This window comes from Hippichthys cyanospilos, chromosome 17 (genome assembly GCF_059441005.1).
Source record: "Hippichthys cyanospilos isolate Australia breed blue-spotted pipefish chromosome 17, RoL_Hcya_1.0, whole genome shotgun sequence".
NCBI classification, from domain to species: domain Eukaryota; kingdom Metazoa; phylum Chordata; class Actinopteri; order Syngnathiformes; family Syngnathidae; genus Hippichthys; species Hippichthys cyanospilos.
Window position 1 is genome coordinate 14,531,272 of NC_142385.1, and position 16,214 is coordinate 14,547,485.

A 16,214-nucleotide genomic window follows, 5' to 3' on the forward strand; every position below is an offset into this window, starting at 1 on the left:
TTATGATTGATGGTAATTCATAATTTTAGTAAATGCGTTTTTGCAATACAAATATGAATTTGTGCACAAATGACAAAAGACTTTAAAATCACTTAATCATATTAAAAATTGAGTAAAGCAAACACACACACACACACACACACATATATATATATTTTTTTATATATATATATATATATATATATATATATATATATATATATATATTCTGAGAAAAATTTTCTTAGCCATCTCCTCACGCAAACGAGCTGAATTCCAAGGTATTTTGCATATTATCCAATCTCGACTTCCCCATTCCACTCTCGCCTTTCCATTGACAAATATTTATCTGCAGCGAGGCTTCACGTGAGCGATCAAGTGTCATTGGGCGGCCCCGCGCGCGCACTTGTGCAGAAACGTTACCATCATGACCGCGAGCCGCCCGACCAGTCCCGTCACATGTCTGACAATCACATCACGTCACCCTTTACCTGCAACAACACTTGGAAGCGTCCATGTCTGCCATCTCGTTCCTCGCTTCTCCCTCCATGAGTAAGTAGCAAATCGGCAAATTGGCTAAGGGCGTTTATTTGACCATTTCAGATTTCCCTTGCAGGACCGCTTCAATGCTAAGTTACCAGTGGCTGTTTTTTCATCATTTTTCTGAACTTGTCATCGGAATTCCCAGGCCTGCCCGGTCACAATGGAATTTGCTTGTGATTTTATCTACGTGCCTCCGCCACTACCAAAGGACAGCCAACAAGTCTTCAAACGCTCAGGTGGGATTTGAATAATTATTTTTTTCGGTAGCCGGCCTATTCATTCGCGTCCAGGAATTGTATCCCATCCAATCACATGACACATCATTAGAAAGGTCAAAATGTCCTCGACGGAGGACACTAGGACTTAGTTGTGTAGCTCCAAAGAAAAGATATAGGCCAAAAACAAATGTCCACAACAGTGGACGCAAACGAATTTTGTTTTGTGATAAAATGCCATTAAAATGATTAAAATGTGCATTGCGATTGAGAGGTACCCTCGACAAAAGTCTTCTAGTGACAAATTCCGTCCGTGACAAATTAACATAATTAATCAGCCATTTTGTTTCCATTGATTTCTTACCAGTTTTATAAGTGCCTCTTAATCATTTTCGAGTCTACTTAAAGCTGGAAACAGCAGCCGTACTGTTTTGTGGTGATTCATCGGCGTGATCGTCAAACTTTGACGTCACGTTCACATGACGGCACAGGCCCCCAAAACGTGGCTATCTGTCACTCAAAATGGCTGCTTCAAATCAAAATCACCCGCTTCCTGTTCAATTTTGAGTATGGGATTTTTATGCACCCGGTCATCATAGATGTTCACAAGATTTAGACGAAAAATCGAAAGTAAAGCACATTACCAAAAAAAGACACAACTGCAAAGTATTAGTGTCAAACAAAAAAGGAAACATACAAAAACATTCACGTTGCAGGATAAAACAAAACATTACGTAAAAATGACAACAAAGACAAAACCATATAAAATCACAAACAAAAGCAAACGCAACAGCCGATGAAAAAGAATCACAAACAAAAAGGTAAACAATACATTTTTGCACAAAAATGACAAACCACATCAAACCAAAAATCACAAACAAAAACAAAAAACCATGTCAAAGAACATTGCAAAAAACGAAACACAATAGCAGATCAAAACCCAAAGAAACAAGCCAACCAGCAAAAGATAATTCATTGCAAACAAACACACAAAAAAAAAACACATTACAAGAAAAACATAACATAAAATAAAGCTCACAAGCAAAAAGCAAATAAAATCAAATGGACAAAAAAATTATAGACAAAACAAACCAAATACAATGACAAACAAAAAAAGCGCAAACAAAAGACTAAAGCACAATACAAAAAACTGCAAAGCAAGAATCTCAAACAACAAAGCAAACATACAAAATAAATACACGTTACAAGATCAAACAAAACAGTACGTAAATACAGTACCACAAAAAACAGAAAAAAACATATAAAACGACAAATAAAACGAAACATCATACAAAAAACATCACAAAAAAGGAACGTATCTGCAAACAAAGAAAAAAACAAAACAACAATACACATGACGAAACCCAATGACAAATCATGACTCACAAGCAAACAAACCAAACAAAACCCCGAAAAACTCCCAACACAAAAGACAAGCTCGCTAACAATTAGCTAACCTGCTCAGTTCGTTTTTTTCCCCCCTCCGGCAGTGACGCAAGCCGGCTAACAATCGGCTCCATTTTCAACGACAAGAGCGAACTCCTGGTTGCGAGCCTCGGGCGACCAAGGCCTCATCTCTCTCTCCTCTTTGCATTCCTGCCAGCGCTTCTACCTCCCGTCAGCCGGGCCCGTCCCGTCAGAGCGCCCCCGCCTCCGCCCGTCCCCCTCAAGGTCGGCCGCCGCCCCACTTCCTCTTTCTACGACAACGTGGACCTGGAGCAGAAATCTCCCAAGCCCCCCCGAAAGACGGGTAACGCGAGCCGGCGCGCTAGCTTTAGCCGCTTAGCTGACTTGAGCCCCCATATGTCGATCGTCGTTATAATTAGCCACACCTCAAGTAAAATGATTTCATGTCTCTACTTATCTTATCTCTACTTCGAGAGCGAGTTTTTTCATTCATACGTGGCTGCACATAGCGATAACAAACATGGCCGCCTCCGGAGAAGTCATGATTTCATGGTGACTTGACCTATGAGTATTTTAGTAACGAAACAAATCACAGCATCTGGAAAGGGTTACAAAGCTATTTCGAAGGCTTTAATGCTCCAGTGAACCACATTTAGTACCATTATCCCAAAATGGATCCCAATCTCGTAATTCTGTGTGATGTCTTGTTGAATATTACCTTTTTTTTCATGTAAAATGTCACTGGACAAATTTGTTTTCATCAAAAGTCATATCAAGTCAAGGGTATTTTTTTTTATGCATGTGAATTTTCCACAGCTTTGCTTCCGCCGCACCTGAGACCCGCCGCTTCGTCTCCTTCCGACAACGGCGTCGATTCGCAGTCGTCGTGGGATACGCACAGCGCGCCTAATGTACCAGAAGGCGCAACGCAATCTGGAAATGCGCCTGGCCAGGCCATACGTAAGCAAACGCTGAAGAAAATAGAAAACATGCATTTCGTATTAGTTGTGAACAAGAGACGTAGTGATGAGGCCTGATTTGAAACAAACGGCTTCCCCGCAGCCTCGGCCCCTCTTCTCCCTCCTCGTCCCTCCTCCATTAGGAACATGCCGGAATATGTGGTGCTTCTTCCTGCATCTTCTTCCCCTGAAAAACCGCCCCTGTGCCCGCCTCCATCTCCCCCACCTCCAGGTGACCATTGCCATCCATTCATTGCCTCGTCTAACAAGACTACAATCCACATAGTAAACAAGTACAAATGCTTTGCTAATGTACTGAACCTATGCTCTGTATTTATATATTTATGAAATTGAAATAGGAATATTATCTAAGAACTAGAGTATTATGACTTTTCCAGACTTTTGCATTATGGGAGTCCAGGCTAAGCCAATCATCGAAGTCATTGAAAGGCTTGCAAATGTCATAAGTTGACCGCTAGCACCACCCGGTGGTTTTTGGGTGTCAACACAAAGATTTCTATTGCGCTCCGTTTGCGAGTTGCCGTTGAAAGGACTAATGCAAAAATCGGGGGAAATGCATGAGAAAACATTGGGTTTTCAATATGTCCAAAATTGACAATATTTCCAATTCTGAATGGCAGTAAATGAGCCCGACATGGGCTTAATTTGACACTTATAGGGTGTTCCTCTTAAAACGTGAGTTTGCAAGCATTTAGAAAGGACGGCGGTGTGGCATATTGAATGTCATCATGTTCTGACAATCCACGCAATATTTTAGCCTTCTATTGGGTTTTTTTTGTATGCTTTTCCTTCGCAGCACCCACAGAAGATATTGGGCCTCTGCCAGGAAACCCCAACGTAATCCTTGTCAGTTTAGGAAAGCTGATCTCGGAGAAAGGTCAGTAAACCTTTATCATCTTTTTAAAAAATCTTTTTTGCTGATAATGATGATGCTTGTGCTTTTTCCAGTGCAGCACACAAAAGGGAATCCCTTTTTCTGCTCCCAGTGTGGCTCTGTGCTGGACACCGCTTATGACAACCTGGTAAGAAAGATTTTAGACTTTTTTTTATAGTTTTTATAGCTACCATTTAACCTTAATAGCTACCCAGCTAGCTATATGTCCAACCGGTTTTGCTAGCTCGCTAGCTTCTGTCTAACCAGTATAGCTATCCAGCTAGCTATCTGTCTAACTTATATAGCTAAATGTCTAACCTATATTATACAGCTAGCTAACTAGCGAGCTACCTGGCTAACCTGTATAGCTAGTTAGCTAGCTATGTAGCGAGCTAGCTTGCTACCTGTCTTTCCTGTATAGCTTGCTAGCTGGCTACTATCTAAACCTAATAGTTACCCAGCTAGCTATATGTCTAACCTATATAGCTAGCTACTGTAGCTAGCCAACCTGTATAGCTAGTTAGTTAGTTACCTGTATAGCTAGCGAGCTAGGTACCTGTCTAGCTAGCTAGCTAACTTTTTACCAAAGTTCTACACAATTGCACGACAATGTGTATCTAAAATAATAACAAATATTTCATTTCTGGAAAAATAATTGAATTCTGGTGGAATTAATTGAATTGTCAAAATGTAAAAAGTAAGGCTTGAAGTTTAAATAATGTGAACAGTTTGAAGTGGGAATATTCTGAATCTGTTGTAAAATGTGCAACGTAATGTGAAAAATGTGGAAACCGTTGCAATGTGAAACAGGTTAGGAATATATTTTTCTCAGCGTTATGGGGTTAGAAACTGCGCAAATCCGGGGAAAATTGCAAACGTCCTGAATTTTGAGACCCATAACTCTTTCGTTATCCTTTACAGTTATAGATCAAAGTTCACATTTTCATTAACAGCTATATCAAGTCCAATATCAATTTTTTCAATTTAAAAATCAATTATGATCAACAAACTGAAACTAAACCATTTTAACGGTGCAGCTATGGACTGTATTTCTTTACCATGATCTTCTGTACCTGCAGATGAGTGGTTGTTACTTCTGTGAGCCACCTGGTCAGAACATCGCCCCAAACGTCGGCTTGCAGCACGGCCTGTTTGTTCTGAGCCCCGCCGAAAAAATCATGAGCGCTTCCCAGCCTCTGCTCATCTTCTGCATCGACATCTCCGCCTCCATGAGCACCACCTCTGAGGTACGCAACGCATCCGTTATTTGACGGCGTCCATCCCGATGGCGTTTTTGTCTTGTTCAGGTGTTGGCGGGGGAGGAGGTTATCCACAGATCGCGCCTGGAGGTAAGCAGTAGAGGTGTGCCCCAAAAAAATCCAGATTCTTGTTTGCTGCAATTAAAATATAAGAAATACATTTACTGTAATGTGCTTTTAATTTGAAGTTGGCCTTTGCAGCAGCAGTTGCTAGCAGCTAACTTTTTATGCCACAAGTCATATTAAAAAAAAATGGGGTGACAAATAGCATACGGGTGAAGTTCGCACAACCCTGTTGAGAATCTGAGGAACGCAACATAATTATTCATGGAATGCGAAGCAGTTGTGTTTATTCCAGTTTGTCCAGGAAGCTGTTTTGCTATGTGTTCAAAAGCTGAGCAAACAACAGCCCGACACGCCCGTGGGGCTTATCACCTTCAATTATGAGGTACGGCTAAACGCAGTTTTGAAAGGGAAAAAAAAAAAATCTAGAATCTTTTGAATCATTCTCAAAGTCTGGCTCCCTCTAGTGGTACAGCAAAGAATGCCTGCCTGAGTGCAGTTCAGTTGTGTTTAACCTCTAAAATGGAATGACTAATTGTAGAGATTTTTTTCTTGATTTTTTTTCGACAAAACACCCTCTAGGTGACAGTACACGGATACGGAGATTTTCCATCACGTGTCCTGAGTGGAGACCAACTGATGGACAGCGACAACCTGAAAGTGGCCGCGTCTGTTTTCACCACTCCGCCTCCGCTGTCATACACCAGGAACTTCCTGGAAGAGCAAGTCATGGGGTACGCGGAGCTTCATTTCAAACCCGATTCAGATTCACGCCTCATATTGTGTTCTTCTCTGAAGATTATCCGCGGTGGGCACCACAGCGCTCGGTCCAGCAGCTCTTGTGGCCATCACCATGGCCTCCAGACACCCAGGCTCCAAGGTGGCCTCTCATCCATATCCAATTGTCTTTTTTTTCTCACCAAATCCAATTCTTGTATCGAAAGGTGATCATCTGCACAGACGGGAAGGCCAACACCACATTGGGGAATCTGGAGGTGGAGGACAACGACGCACGCACGCTACTGTCTTCCACCATCTTCTACCAAGAATTGGGGGAAGATGCTGCCAATCAGGGGTGATTTTGAAATTCAATGCCAAGAATGGCTTAAGTAGTCCATTGGAATCAAAGCGCCAAAGTCGAGTTTTGTCCGAGTTTTTTCTTCCAAAAAATGAGATATTAATTCCGCCTCTTCCGCTAGCGTGACCGTGTCAGTGCTCTCCATAGAAGGAACTGACTGCAGGCTGGATGAACTGGGAAGACTCACTGATCGCACAGGAGGAAAAGTATGACAATTTTTTTCAACATTGCGGCATTATGTTACAGATTATGGAAATTCCTTTGATTTTTTTACTTGAAAGAATCAATGGGGAAAAACAAACACTAGTGAGCTGAAATTTCCAGTAGATGATTAAAGGATGTAAAGTTTCGAAATGCAATGATTTTGACATTTCTATGTGATTGTAGCTTGACAGGTGAGATTTTATGTACAAAAATAGTCATTGTCCAAATTTTGGACCATACGAAACCATTATAATTCCAATTTTTCATGTGCATTTTATTAGGATTTATTACACTGATTTTCCTGCGATTTTTGCAAAATTCCGTTGAGCGGCGGTCAATCTATGTCAGCAAACAGAAAACTCTTTGTTTACTTGTTTCACCTCAAGACAGTAGGTGGCGGTAAAGTCCAGTTATTTAAGTCTTTAAGTGTCATTATCACTTCACAGGGTACAAAGACAGACCATAACATTTTTCAATTTTTTGTGCCGCGTTAATAAATTCAACCTCCATATGAATGGATAGAACTGATGCCGCTGAACAATTTGAGTGATTGCAGAAAAAAATATTCTTAAATAACTTTCATTATTACCCCTTTAAAAGCATTTACAACATTAGGAAAAAAAATGCAATATGTATAGTTTGCCAAGAAGGGTTAATCCAATTTGATTATGATTTCATTGATTATGACACGTGTCCTCCTCCGTCCATCAGGTGGTGATCGCAAATCCCACGATGCTGCACCCCGAGTTTGAGCAGATCATCACGAACAACACCATCGCCACCAAATGCGCCGTCTCCTTGATTCTGCCCAAATCGATGTAAGAGAGCCAACCACGTTATTTGTGTCCACTGTAGTGGACGTCTTGTTTTGTCTTCACTCATTGGATCGAACCTAGTAAGGACTGGTGTCCTCAGTAGAGGACATCCTGGTCTTTCCGCTGATATCTCATTCATCTGGGTGGGATGCCATTAACCTTTCTGTCTTGCTGAGACAAAATTGACGCAACGGTGGACAGGAATGAATACGGTGGAGCAATGTGTTTATTTAAAACAGCTTATTTTACTAAAAAATAAATAAAATAACGTATCGGTCTCAATGTTGTGACAACAGGCGAATGAGAGGAGAGAAAGAGGCGGGACACAAAGCCGTCCGAAGGGTTGGAAACGTGCACCCGGAAGAAGAGATCACCTTCCAGTTCGTGGCCAATGAGACGGAAGGTAAGGAGAGTAACACCGGATTTGGAATTGTTGTTTTTAAACGTAAACGTCACGTCAGGAGGACTAAGTCGCAGCTTGTTACAAACAAAACTCGCGGAAAGAAAAAAACGAGCGCGGCGCGCTATACTCGGACCGGCAAAACTGGTTCTGTTGCTAAGAAAAGACCTGACGACAGCAGCTAAATGGACTCAGAAAAAGTATTGGGACACAGCCCTTATTTAATCGCGTGTGATGTTTCAAAAGAGAAAAAAGAAACGTCATTTTAATGGTCCTCATGTGGGTTGCAGTGTCTCGACCGCTTTCCGGCGGTACCGTCTCGGTCCAGCTGCAGTTGCGATACATGCAGAGGAATGGACAGACCATGCTGAGGGTCTTCACCATGACCCGAATTGTCACTCATGAAAGGTGATGGCTTCCACTTCACGTTTTCCGCATTATATCATCAGCATTCCAAATCGGAACGCATTATTCCCCCACTTTATCACAGATTTTTTTTTTTGGGGGGGTGGAACGTATCAACTTGTCTATCATGGAAATATACAGTTTTTATTGTTGTCATACTTTTATTTTCTATGCTGTGTGTGTTTTTTTTCAACCGATATTTAGAGCCGAGATTCATTTTCAGTAAAAGAAAAAAACATGGCTTCATAAATTTAAAAAAATACAGATTCTAATATGTAACTTTATTTGCACTCAATCATATGTTTATGGAATAAAAAAAAAACATTTGTATCTTGGTTCACAGAATTTTAATAATCTAATAAAAAAGTTATTTATTATTTTATTATATATATTTATTATTTATTTTTTATTTATATTTATTATATATATTATTTTATTATTATTTATTATTTATTTATTATTTACATTTTTATTCATAAATTATTTACGTTTTACTTATAATTTTATTTGTACAAAATAATAATAATTATTAGTTTTCAGTAAAATGGAAAATATTGCCATCAAAATAAAAAATAAATTAAAGAAAATTCCAGCGAACTATATTGAAAGGGCACATATTATATTTTTCATAATATATTGATATTTATATATATATATTATTTCCATAATTATTTCATATTATTCATCTTTTATATTTGTCTTAGACAATATGAATATGTGTTTTAGGGAGCTCCCACTGTCGTCATTATAGCTTAAAAAAGTACATTGAAACTACAAAAAACTACAGTATACAAAAAAAGTCGAATACGAAAAATTTAACTCATCTTTTTTTCAAACCGATTCCTAGTAAAGAAAAAAACGGGGGCAGAGAATAGTTCCTGAAAATTAATCGGTGTTACATTAAATTATTCCGATTTTTAGAACGGCGAATATTCGTTGATAATCGCTCATTTCTAGCTAGCGTACATAATTTTGCGAAGGAAATGAAATAATTTCAAGCAACTAGTTATTCAACATGTATCCACATTTAACTTGGTAATGGAACTAAAGCTATTATCCAAGTATTTAGAGTTCCAGTTAAAATAATGCTTTACTTTTCCCTAAATGCGCTTTCCTCGTCCGCAGCTTGGTGGCGCTGTCCTCTCTGTCGCTGCCCATCATTCAGCTCAACTCGTCGCAGGCCAGCGCCTCCCTGGCCGTCCGAGGCCGCTTCCTGGACGCCCGGCGGGAGAGCGAGCAGCAGATGAAGCTCATCGAGAGAGTCATGTGGGTGCGGCGGCGACCCCGGGGGGGAATTGGGACGGGCCCCTAACTGGCTTTTTGCGTCTTCAGAGAACACAATCGCAGCGCCGAGGACACGCAGACGTACAAGGAATGGGTCATCACCATGGAGCCCATATACAACAACGACTTTAACTTTAGAAGGGTCTGTTTTCTTGATTTGTCCTCCTGTGTCACCGTTTTGCTTTTTTTTTTCTCCTATAACAATACTTCAATATTTCTTTTGTTTTCTAGGCTAAATCTGTCGTCTCTGACTCACAGGTAAATAACGTCTGAACAACTAAAAGATGTGGAAAAAATATATATTATATATATATATATATATATATATATATATATATATATATATATATATATATATATATATATATACTGTGCTACACCAATGGTGTCAAACATGTGGCTTGCGGGCCCGTTCTGGACCGTAAATGAGTTTAATCCGGCCCACAAGATGATTTTGTGATATGATTTTTTTTTTTACATAATGTCTTTTTTTTTTTTATCTATAATTTTACATGTATTACATATTCACATAATTGCAATTTCAACACACACCAAGGAACCGTGGATATTATGTTTTCTTCTTCCATCAATTAGTTCACAAAACTTTTTCCTCTAAAAATTCATGAATTTTCATCGGCACATTCAAAGTTCCAATTTGAAATTCAACATTTTTAGCTCATTCAATTGTACTTTACAAAGATTTTCAACATGACATTCAAAATTCATGCAAACCAAAAAAACTTCACTGTAATTTTCTTAATCTTCACTTTTAAATAAAAAAAAAACTGTGCTTATTGTATGTTATTTACCTATATTTCTACATTTTTTTTCTACTTTTATTTATTTATTGTTCATTTCTTCAGATTTTTACATAGTTCCAATTCCAACACACTTAACATAATAATAATAGTAATAAATACTATATAGTAATTTTTTTATAATCCATCCTTTTCGACCTTCACACGCAATTTCTCCCAAAATAACATAGTCAAGTCTTAAATACCTGACAGAATATGTACATGGCCTCCTGCTAGCGCCCTTTTCTTCTTGAATTCTTTTCCTGTTGAAAGTAGAGTACTTCCAGCTATTGTTAGTCGTTGCTGGAATACTTCCTGGCGGAATGGTGGCTAACCCCCCCCCCCCCTTTCCCTCCCCCAGCAGTCTCTGACGGACGCCGGCGCAGCCTTGCTCTACACCATGAAGCAGAGCAACAGGAAGACCATCATGATCAAGAACCAGCACAACCTTCACTTTTCACCCCATTGGAAGCGGTCCAAATACTGAAAGGCACACACACACACACACACACACACACAAACTGCTGATGCGCCACATTGCCTTTGGACACTTCTCTGTCTGAAATATTTTCTTTTTTTTTGTGTGTGTGTGTGCGTGTTTTTGCACTATACGTGCCAACGAAGAAGGCCAAAACTTTTGATGAGCCAACGAAGCTTTATGAAACGCTTGTGATATTTTTCGACTCCCCTAGCTGGCGCTCTTGGTTCAAATAGAGGAGAAATTTTATGTGTTTCCAGTGCACTAGTGTTTATCCTCAAAACAAGACAGCACCATCTACTGGACAAAACAATAACACAACTGCTTCATGAAGCTTCGTTTTCTCATCGCTCTCTGAACTCTCATATATATATATATATATATATATATATATATATATATATATATATATATATATATATATATATATATATATATATATATATATATATATATATATTACTTTAGGTGCTAAAGTACAAAGCTACTTAAGTAATTTGTGACTCTATTATCTCTTAATTACCTAAAGTAATCAATTCATGTAGTACCAACGTTCTTAGACTAATCAATTAATTGTAATTACCTTACGTTATCAATTACTTTGGCACTTCATTGATCAAAAATCAATTTGGTGCTAAAGTAATCTCTAAAGTAATTAGTAAATAGACTACTGTAGTGCTAATGTTCTTAAAATTATTACCACTGTACGACTAAAAGTAATCAATTACTTTGACACTTTATTAGAAAATATCAAAAATTGACAAGGTACCACCAGTACTTTAGTTTATATTTAATACTAGCCACTTTTAAAGTCTTGTTTACCCAAACGCTTGAGAAATTTTGAAAAAAAAAAAAAAAGTCTCACTTTTTCTGTGTCATTACAACACAATTAAGCTAGAAGTTCCTTCATGTTCCAATTCATTTGCTCTTCTTTTGAAAACGTGCTGTTCCATCCCATTTGGGAGTCGCCATGTGAAATTGTTGCTTGATTAAAATAAATTATAAATGTGGATAATTAGAATCATTTCAGGATAAAAATAAATTATTTGACATATTCTATTTTAGATACTGTATCATTCCGTCCATTTTTATTGCGCTTGTGTTAGTGCAACAAATGATCACAGGGGTGCTACAAAAGTGTGAAATGGAATCTTTATTCTTTCTGGAATGACATTTACGTCATCTTTCGATGTCACGGATACAAAACAATGCAAACATTCTTAGGACGAGCTGTAATGGAAAAAAATATTTGGAGCTTTTCCTTTTCCATTGGAATTTCACAGTGATGGACACAAGGCATGTCTTGCAACCTTGAAAGTTCACACCAGGCAAAATGTTTCCACAAAAAAAAAAGAAAAAAAAAGCCAGTACTGTAGCAGGATAACTTGGATGTGAGAAACAAGCATAGTAGAACTGCAAGAAAAATGTATTGAAATTTTTGGGTAATTTTGTAAAAAAAACAAAACAAAAAAAAAAACCTTTTTGTGCATTTAAATACAATTAGCTACAATGATGCCCTTGCATGTAGTCAAAGAAAACTACAAGATATCTTTTTTGCATGGATATCTGCTTATGACAAAAAAGCTTTGTTATGATCACGTACATTAAATTACCCTTAATCCACCATTACTTCCCATTTTGAAATATTTTCCCCATGTCTTCCAGCTAGAGTCCTTCACTGCCATCGACGACTATATTCGTCACAGATACAGCTCATTGACTGCCATTGACGACTATAGACGTCAAGATCTCTATTTTTACTGGGATGGCAGTGAATGAGTTTATTTCAGGAGATTTACCAAAAAATCTTCCGCTGACCTGCAACCCAACACGACCTTGGTTCCAAAAATTGGAACTCAGTTGAACTCATTCACTGCCAATGACGGCTAAATACGTCAAAAATCCATTTCAACGCATCCGCCAAGATCCGTCGTTACCGGGCCGTCACAAACCAACATTGTGTTGTAATGGCTTTAGAACGGCCAAAGAAGTAAGACATTAAACTCCTTGAGTGCCATTGACGACCACAGACGTCAAAGAGCCAATTAATGATTTTCAAGTTCTTCTTCTTTGATCAAGTACTCCGGCAGGGTGTGAAAAGCGGCGGCCGACGACACGGTGACGGGGACGGTCAAGGAGATGGCGCCGGGCTCAGCGCCGTCATCGGGCGGGTCGCCCGGGGGCGGCGAGGGCAGCGGGTCGGTGTGCACGATGTTCATTTCGGACTGCGCGGCGGCGGCGTGCGTCCGTAAGTGCTTGCGGAGGTAGGCGGGGAACAGGAAGGCTTTTCCGCATTGGGAGCAGCTGTGAGGTTTACTGGCGGAGTGGATCTTCTGGTGTTTGCGTAGACCGGCCCGGTTGAGGAAACCTTTGCCGCAACTGGCGCACACGTGAGGCCTGGGCTTGGGGTGCGTCTTCTCGTGCTCCTGCAGCTCCGCCGGCCCGGCGAACTCCGCCTGGCAGGTGGCGCAGACGCGCGGGGCCGCCGTCTTGCCGGGCGGGACGTGGAGGCTCTCGTGCGCCTGGACCTCGTCCCACGTTCCGAAGGTGGCGTCGCAACGGGTGCAGGAGAACTGCGGCAGAGTGGCGAAAGCGGCCGACTCCGCCTCCTCCCGCGGCCGCCTCTGCTGCTGCGCCTGCTCGGCCAAGTGGGTCCTCTCGTGTTTGCGCAGGCTGGAGGACACCACGAAGGACTTGAGGCACTCCCCGCACTTGAACGGCCGCTCCCCGGAGTGGACTCGCCGGTGCTTGTTGAGGCTGGAGCGCTCGGCGAACGACTTGTCGCACTCGCTGCAGGAAAACGGTCGCAGACCCGTGTGGACCAGAAGATGGCGCCGCAGATCCCAGGACGCCACGAAAGCCTTGTCGCAGCTCTGACATTTGTAAGGACGCTCCCCGGAGTGGACCCGCTCGTGCACGGCCAGATCGGCCGGTTGCCGGAATCTCTTGGCGCATTTGTCGCACGGGTAAGGCTTGAAACCTTGGTGGGCTCGCTGGTGCCGGCGAAAACTGGACGGGTCGGAGAACATCTTCCCGCACTGCGGGCAGAGGAAAGGTTTCTCGCCGGAGTGAGTGCGGAGATGCGACTGATAAGAGGAGAGCTGCGTGAAGCCCTTCCCGCATTGGTCGCACGTGTAGGGCTTTTTTTGCGAGTGGATGCGCTGGTGGCAAACCAGCGAGGACGAACGGGAGAAGGCCTTGCCGCAATCGGAGCACAGGAAGGGTTTCTCGCCCGTGTGGGAGCGCTCGTGGTTCTTCAGGTCCTTCAGCTCCGTGTAGGTTTTCCCGCAGTCCTTGCAGGCGTAAGGTCGGTGGCCCTGATGATTGCGGCGGTGCTTCCGGAAAACGGAAGGGTCGGCGAAGCTTTTGCCGCACTCGGCGCAGAAGTACGGTTTCTCCCCGGTGTGCGAACGCACGTGCACTTTGAGTTTGGATAAAGTGGGGTAGCTTTTGGAGCACTGGCGGCAGGAGTACGGACGCTCGCCGTTATGCTGGGTCATGTGGATGCGAAGGCAGATGGCTTGCATGAAGGCCTTGCCGCACTCGGTGCAGACGAACGGTTTCTCCCCCGTGTGGGACCGGCTGTGGTTGCGCAACTCGGTCGGCGTCTTGTACGCCTTGTGGCAGTCGGGACATTGGAAAGCCCGCTGGGCCGAGTGAGAGCTCTCGTGTTTGGCCAGGTGGGCCTTGCTGGAGAAGATTTTTTGGCACTGCCGACACGCGAGGGGATGCTGGGGCCGCTCCTTGCCGTGCGCCGAGAGCTTGTGGTCGCGCAGGGACGACGGGCTCCGAAAAGACGAGGCGCAGGACGGGCACTTGAAGGACGGTTTGGATTTCGGGGGACGGCCTCGGCCGCGTTTTTTCACCGCCGCGTCCCTCGCCGACGCCTCTTGTTGGAGGTCCTCGTCGCGGGATGGAGGCGGGGCTTGCGGCGTTGGAGGCGGGCTGCCGGCCTGCGGGGAAGCCATCTTTCTTTCTGAAGATGATTTAGAAATGGGCTGCCCGACCTTCGCCAAGTCAAGACACAAATTTTACATGAGAGCAATATCAGAAAAAATGACGATTCAATTTCCTTGTGTGAAAATTAGGCAGGATTTTGTGCACAGACTCTTCATTGCTGTCTGTGCACCCTGAAACAATGCAAGACATTTTTGGAATTAAAATTAAATTTAAATTTTTGCCCGTCTTAAAATTTGGTCACCAATGACAGTGCACAGCCGTACAAATTATAACAGATAAAGGTACGTTTTAACCAATGAGTCATTATATTGCAATTTAGCAATATGTTTCTTCATGTTCCAATTTATTTGCTCTTAATTAAAAAATAGCTTTCCTGTTCCTGTTACTTTGCCTTACCAGAGTCTTCTTAAAGTAACGCTAAATCAGTTTACGTACAGCTATCATACCTCTTTATCGTACTTCTATAATATTTTTTTTTATATAAATTAAAAATACTTCAAAGCAGTAATCATGTTTAGGTTGTGAATAATGGTACAGCTGTTTCTAAAACATTAAAAATAAATGTTTCTTTTTTGTAGGGCTACCTCATACTACATTTTAATGATGGTTGTGATGTTGGTACTAGCCTGTCAATATATGTCGTTAACACAAACAACGGAGAGAGGATCACTGAATTATTACTCTCATACAACACAATCGCCACATAGCAGCATTCGCAAAATGCATTCATAAAACAGCAAGAACAATTAAATCAGTGTACTTTCAGTCTAGCAAACGCACTATTCGCTGTACTTTATTACGTAGAAATTCTAGATGTGCACAAAAAAAACAAACAAAATTGGACAATACAGTAGGCTGGCATTAGGACCTCAGGGACAATAAGCTAAACGTCTAGATGACAGAGGAAGTCGGCGACGTCAAGACAATTTTTTTTTTTTTGGTAACCACAGCACGAACACGCGATGTTAAACTTCAGTGCCGAGGAATGAATATGTGCAATCGTGTAAACAATTTTTGACACTACGTGCACGTCGCGCCCTCTTAGCTCGCTTGCTAATTTAATTCCCCTCAAAATGGCTGGCTTTAGGACCGCCTGCACCAATTTTTGCACGACCGCGGCGGCATCGTTTACAGTTTAAGGCGGACATCACTTCTTTCTGATTTATTTATTTATTTAAGCATACTCAACGAACGAGTGACAACCTCACCTGGAGCAGGGCATTAATGGAGGCTTGATGATGCTTGTAAAGAAAGAAAGAAAAAAAGACACCCAGACGGCGGTGGTCCGTTTTGACTGGCTGACAGTGTTTTTTGGGGCAGGCGCTAGGACCATGACGACGGTAGTTTGCAGGCTACAATTAGTCAAGCAATTTGAGTTTACATATAATTAGTAAATATGAATTTTTATCTTAAAAAAGACTGAATCCGCGATGATATTTTGGCGTTTAACAAAAAAAAAACGAGACGCCGGGG

General features: G+C 41.6%; 2 protein-coding genes across 4 annotated transcripts; one reads left to right on the plus strand and one right to left on the minus strand.

The window, feature by feature from the left end:
* The first annotated feature begins 438 nt into the window (after positions 1 to 438).
* LOC148409875 (circularly permutated Ras protein 1) lies at positions 439 to 14,879 on the plus strand. 3 transcript variants are annotated; one of them, XM_088439411.1, is made up of 21 exons: positions 439 to 531; positions 596 to 758; positions 2,341 to 2,487; positions 2,961 to 3,104; positions 3,207 to 3,335; positions 3,921 to 4,001; positions 4,073 to 4,146; positions 5,078 to 5,245; positions 5,306 to 5,347; positions 5,616 to 5,705; positions 5,903 to 6,054; positions 6,119 to 6,200; positions 6,265 to 6,395; positions 6,520 to 6,604; positions 7,314 to 7,420; positions 7,714 to 7,820; positions 8,108 to 8,225; positions 9,348 to 9,488; positions 9,555 to 9,648; positions 9,738 to 9,764; positions 10,665 to 14,877. In XM_088439411.1, the coding sequence occupies exons 2-21, from the start codon at positions 683 to 685 to the stop codon at positions 10,788 to 10,790; spliced, it is 2,121 nt and encodes a 706-aa protein (XP_088295537.1). In that variant the 5' UTR covers positions 439 to 531; positions 596 to 682; the 3' UTR covers positions 10,791 to 14,877. The 3 variants fall into 3 exon arrangements, with proteins under 3 accessions (XP_088295537.1, XP_088295539.1, XP_088295536.1); XM_088439413.1 differs by having other exon boundaries at positions 444 to 531; positions 668 to 758; positions 10,668 to 14,879; XM_088439410.1 differs by having other exon boundaries at positions 444 to 531; positions 668 to 758.
* znf668 (zinc finger protein 668) lies at positions 11,920 to 16,042 on the minus strand. The gene is made up of 2 exons (XM_088439414.1): positions 15,950 to 16,042; positions 11,920 to 14,788 (listed from the first exon to the last, which is right to left on the minus strand). Exon 2 carries the CDS (start codon positions 14,747 to 14,749, stop codon positions 12,827 to 12,829), a length of 1,923 nt encoding a protein of 640 aa, XP_088295540.1. The 5' UTR covers positions 14,750 to 14,788; positions 15,950 to 16,042; the 3' UTR covers positions 11,920 to 12,826.
* Positions 16,043 to 16,214: the final 172 nt, after the last annotated feature.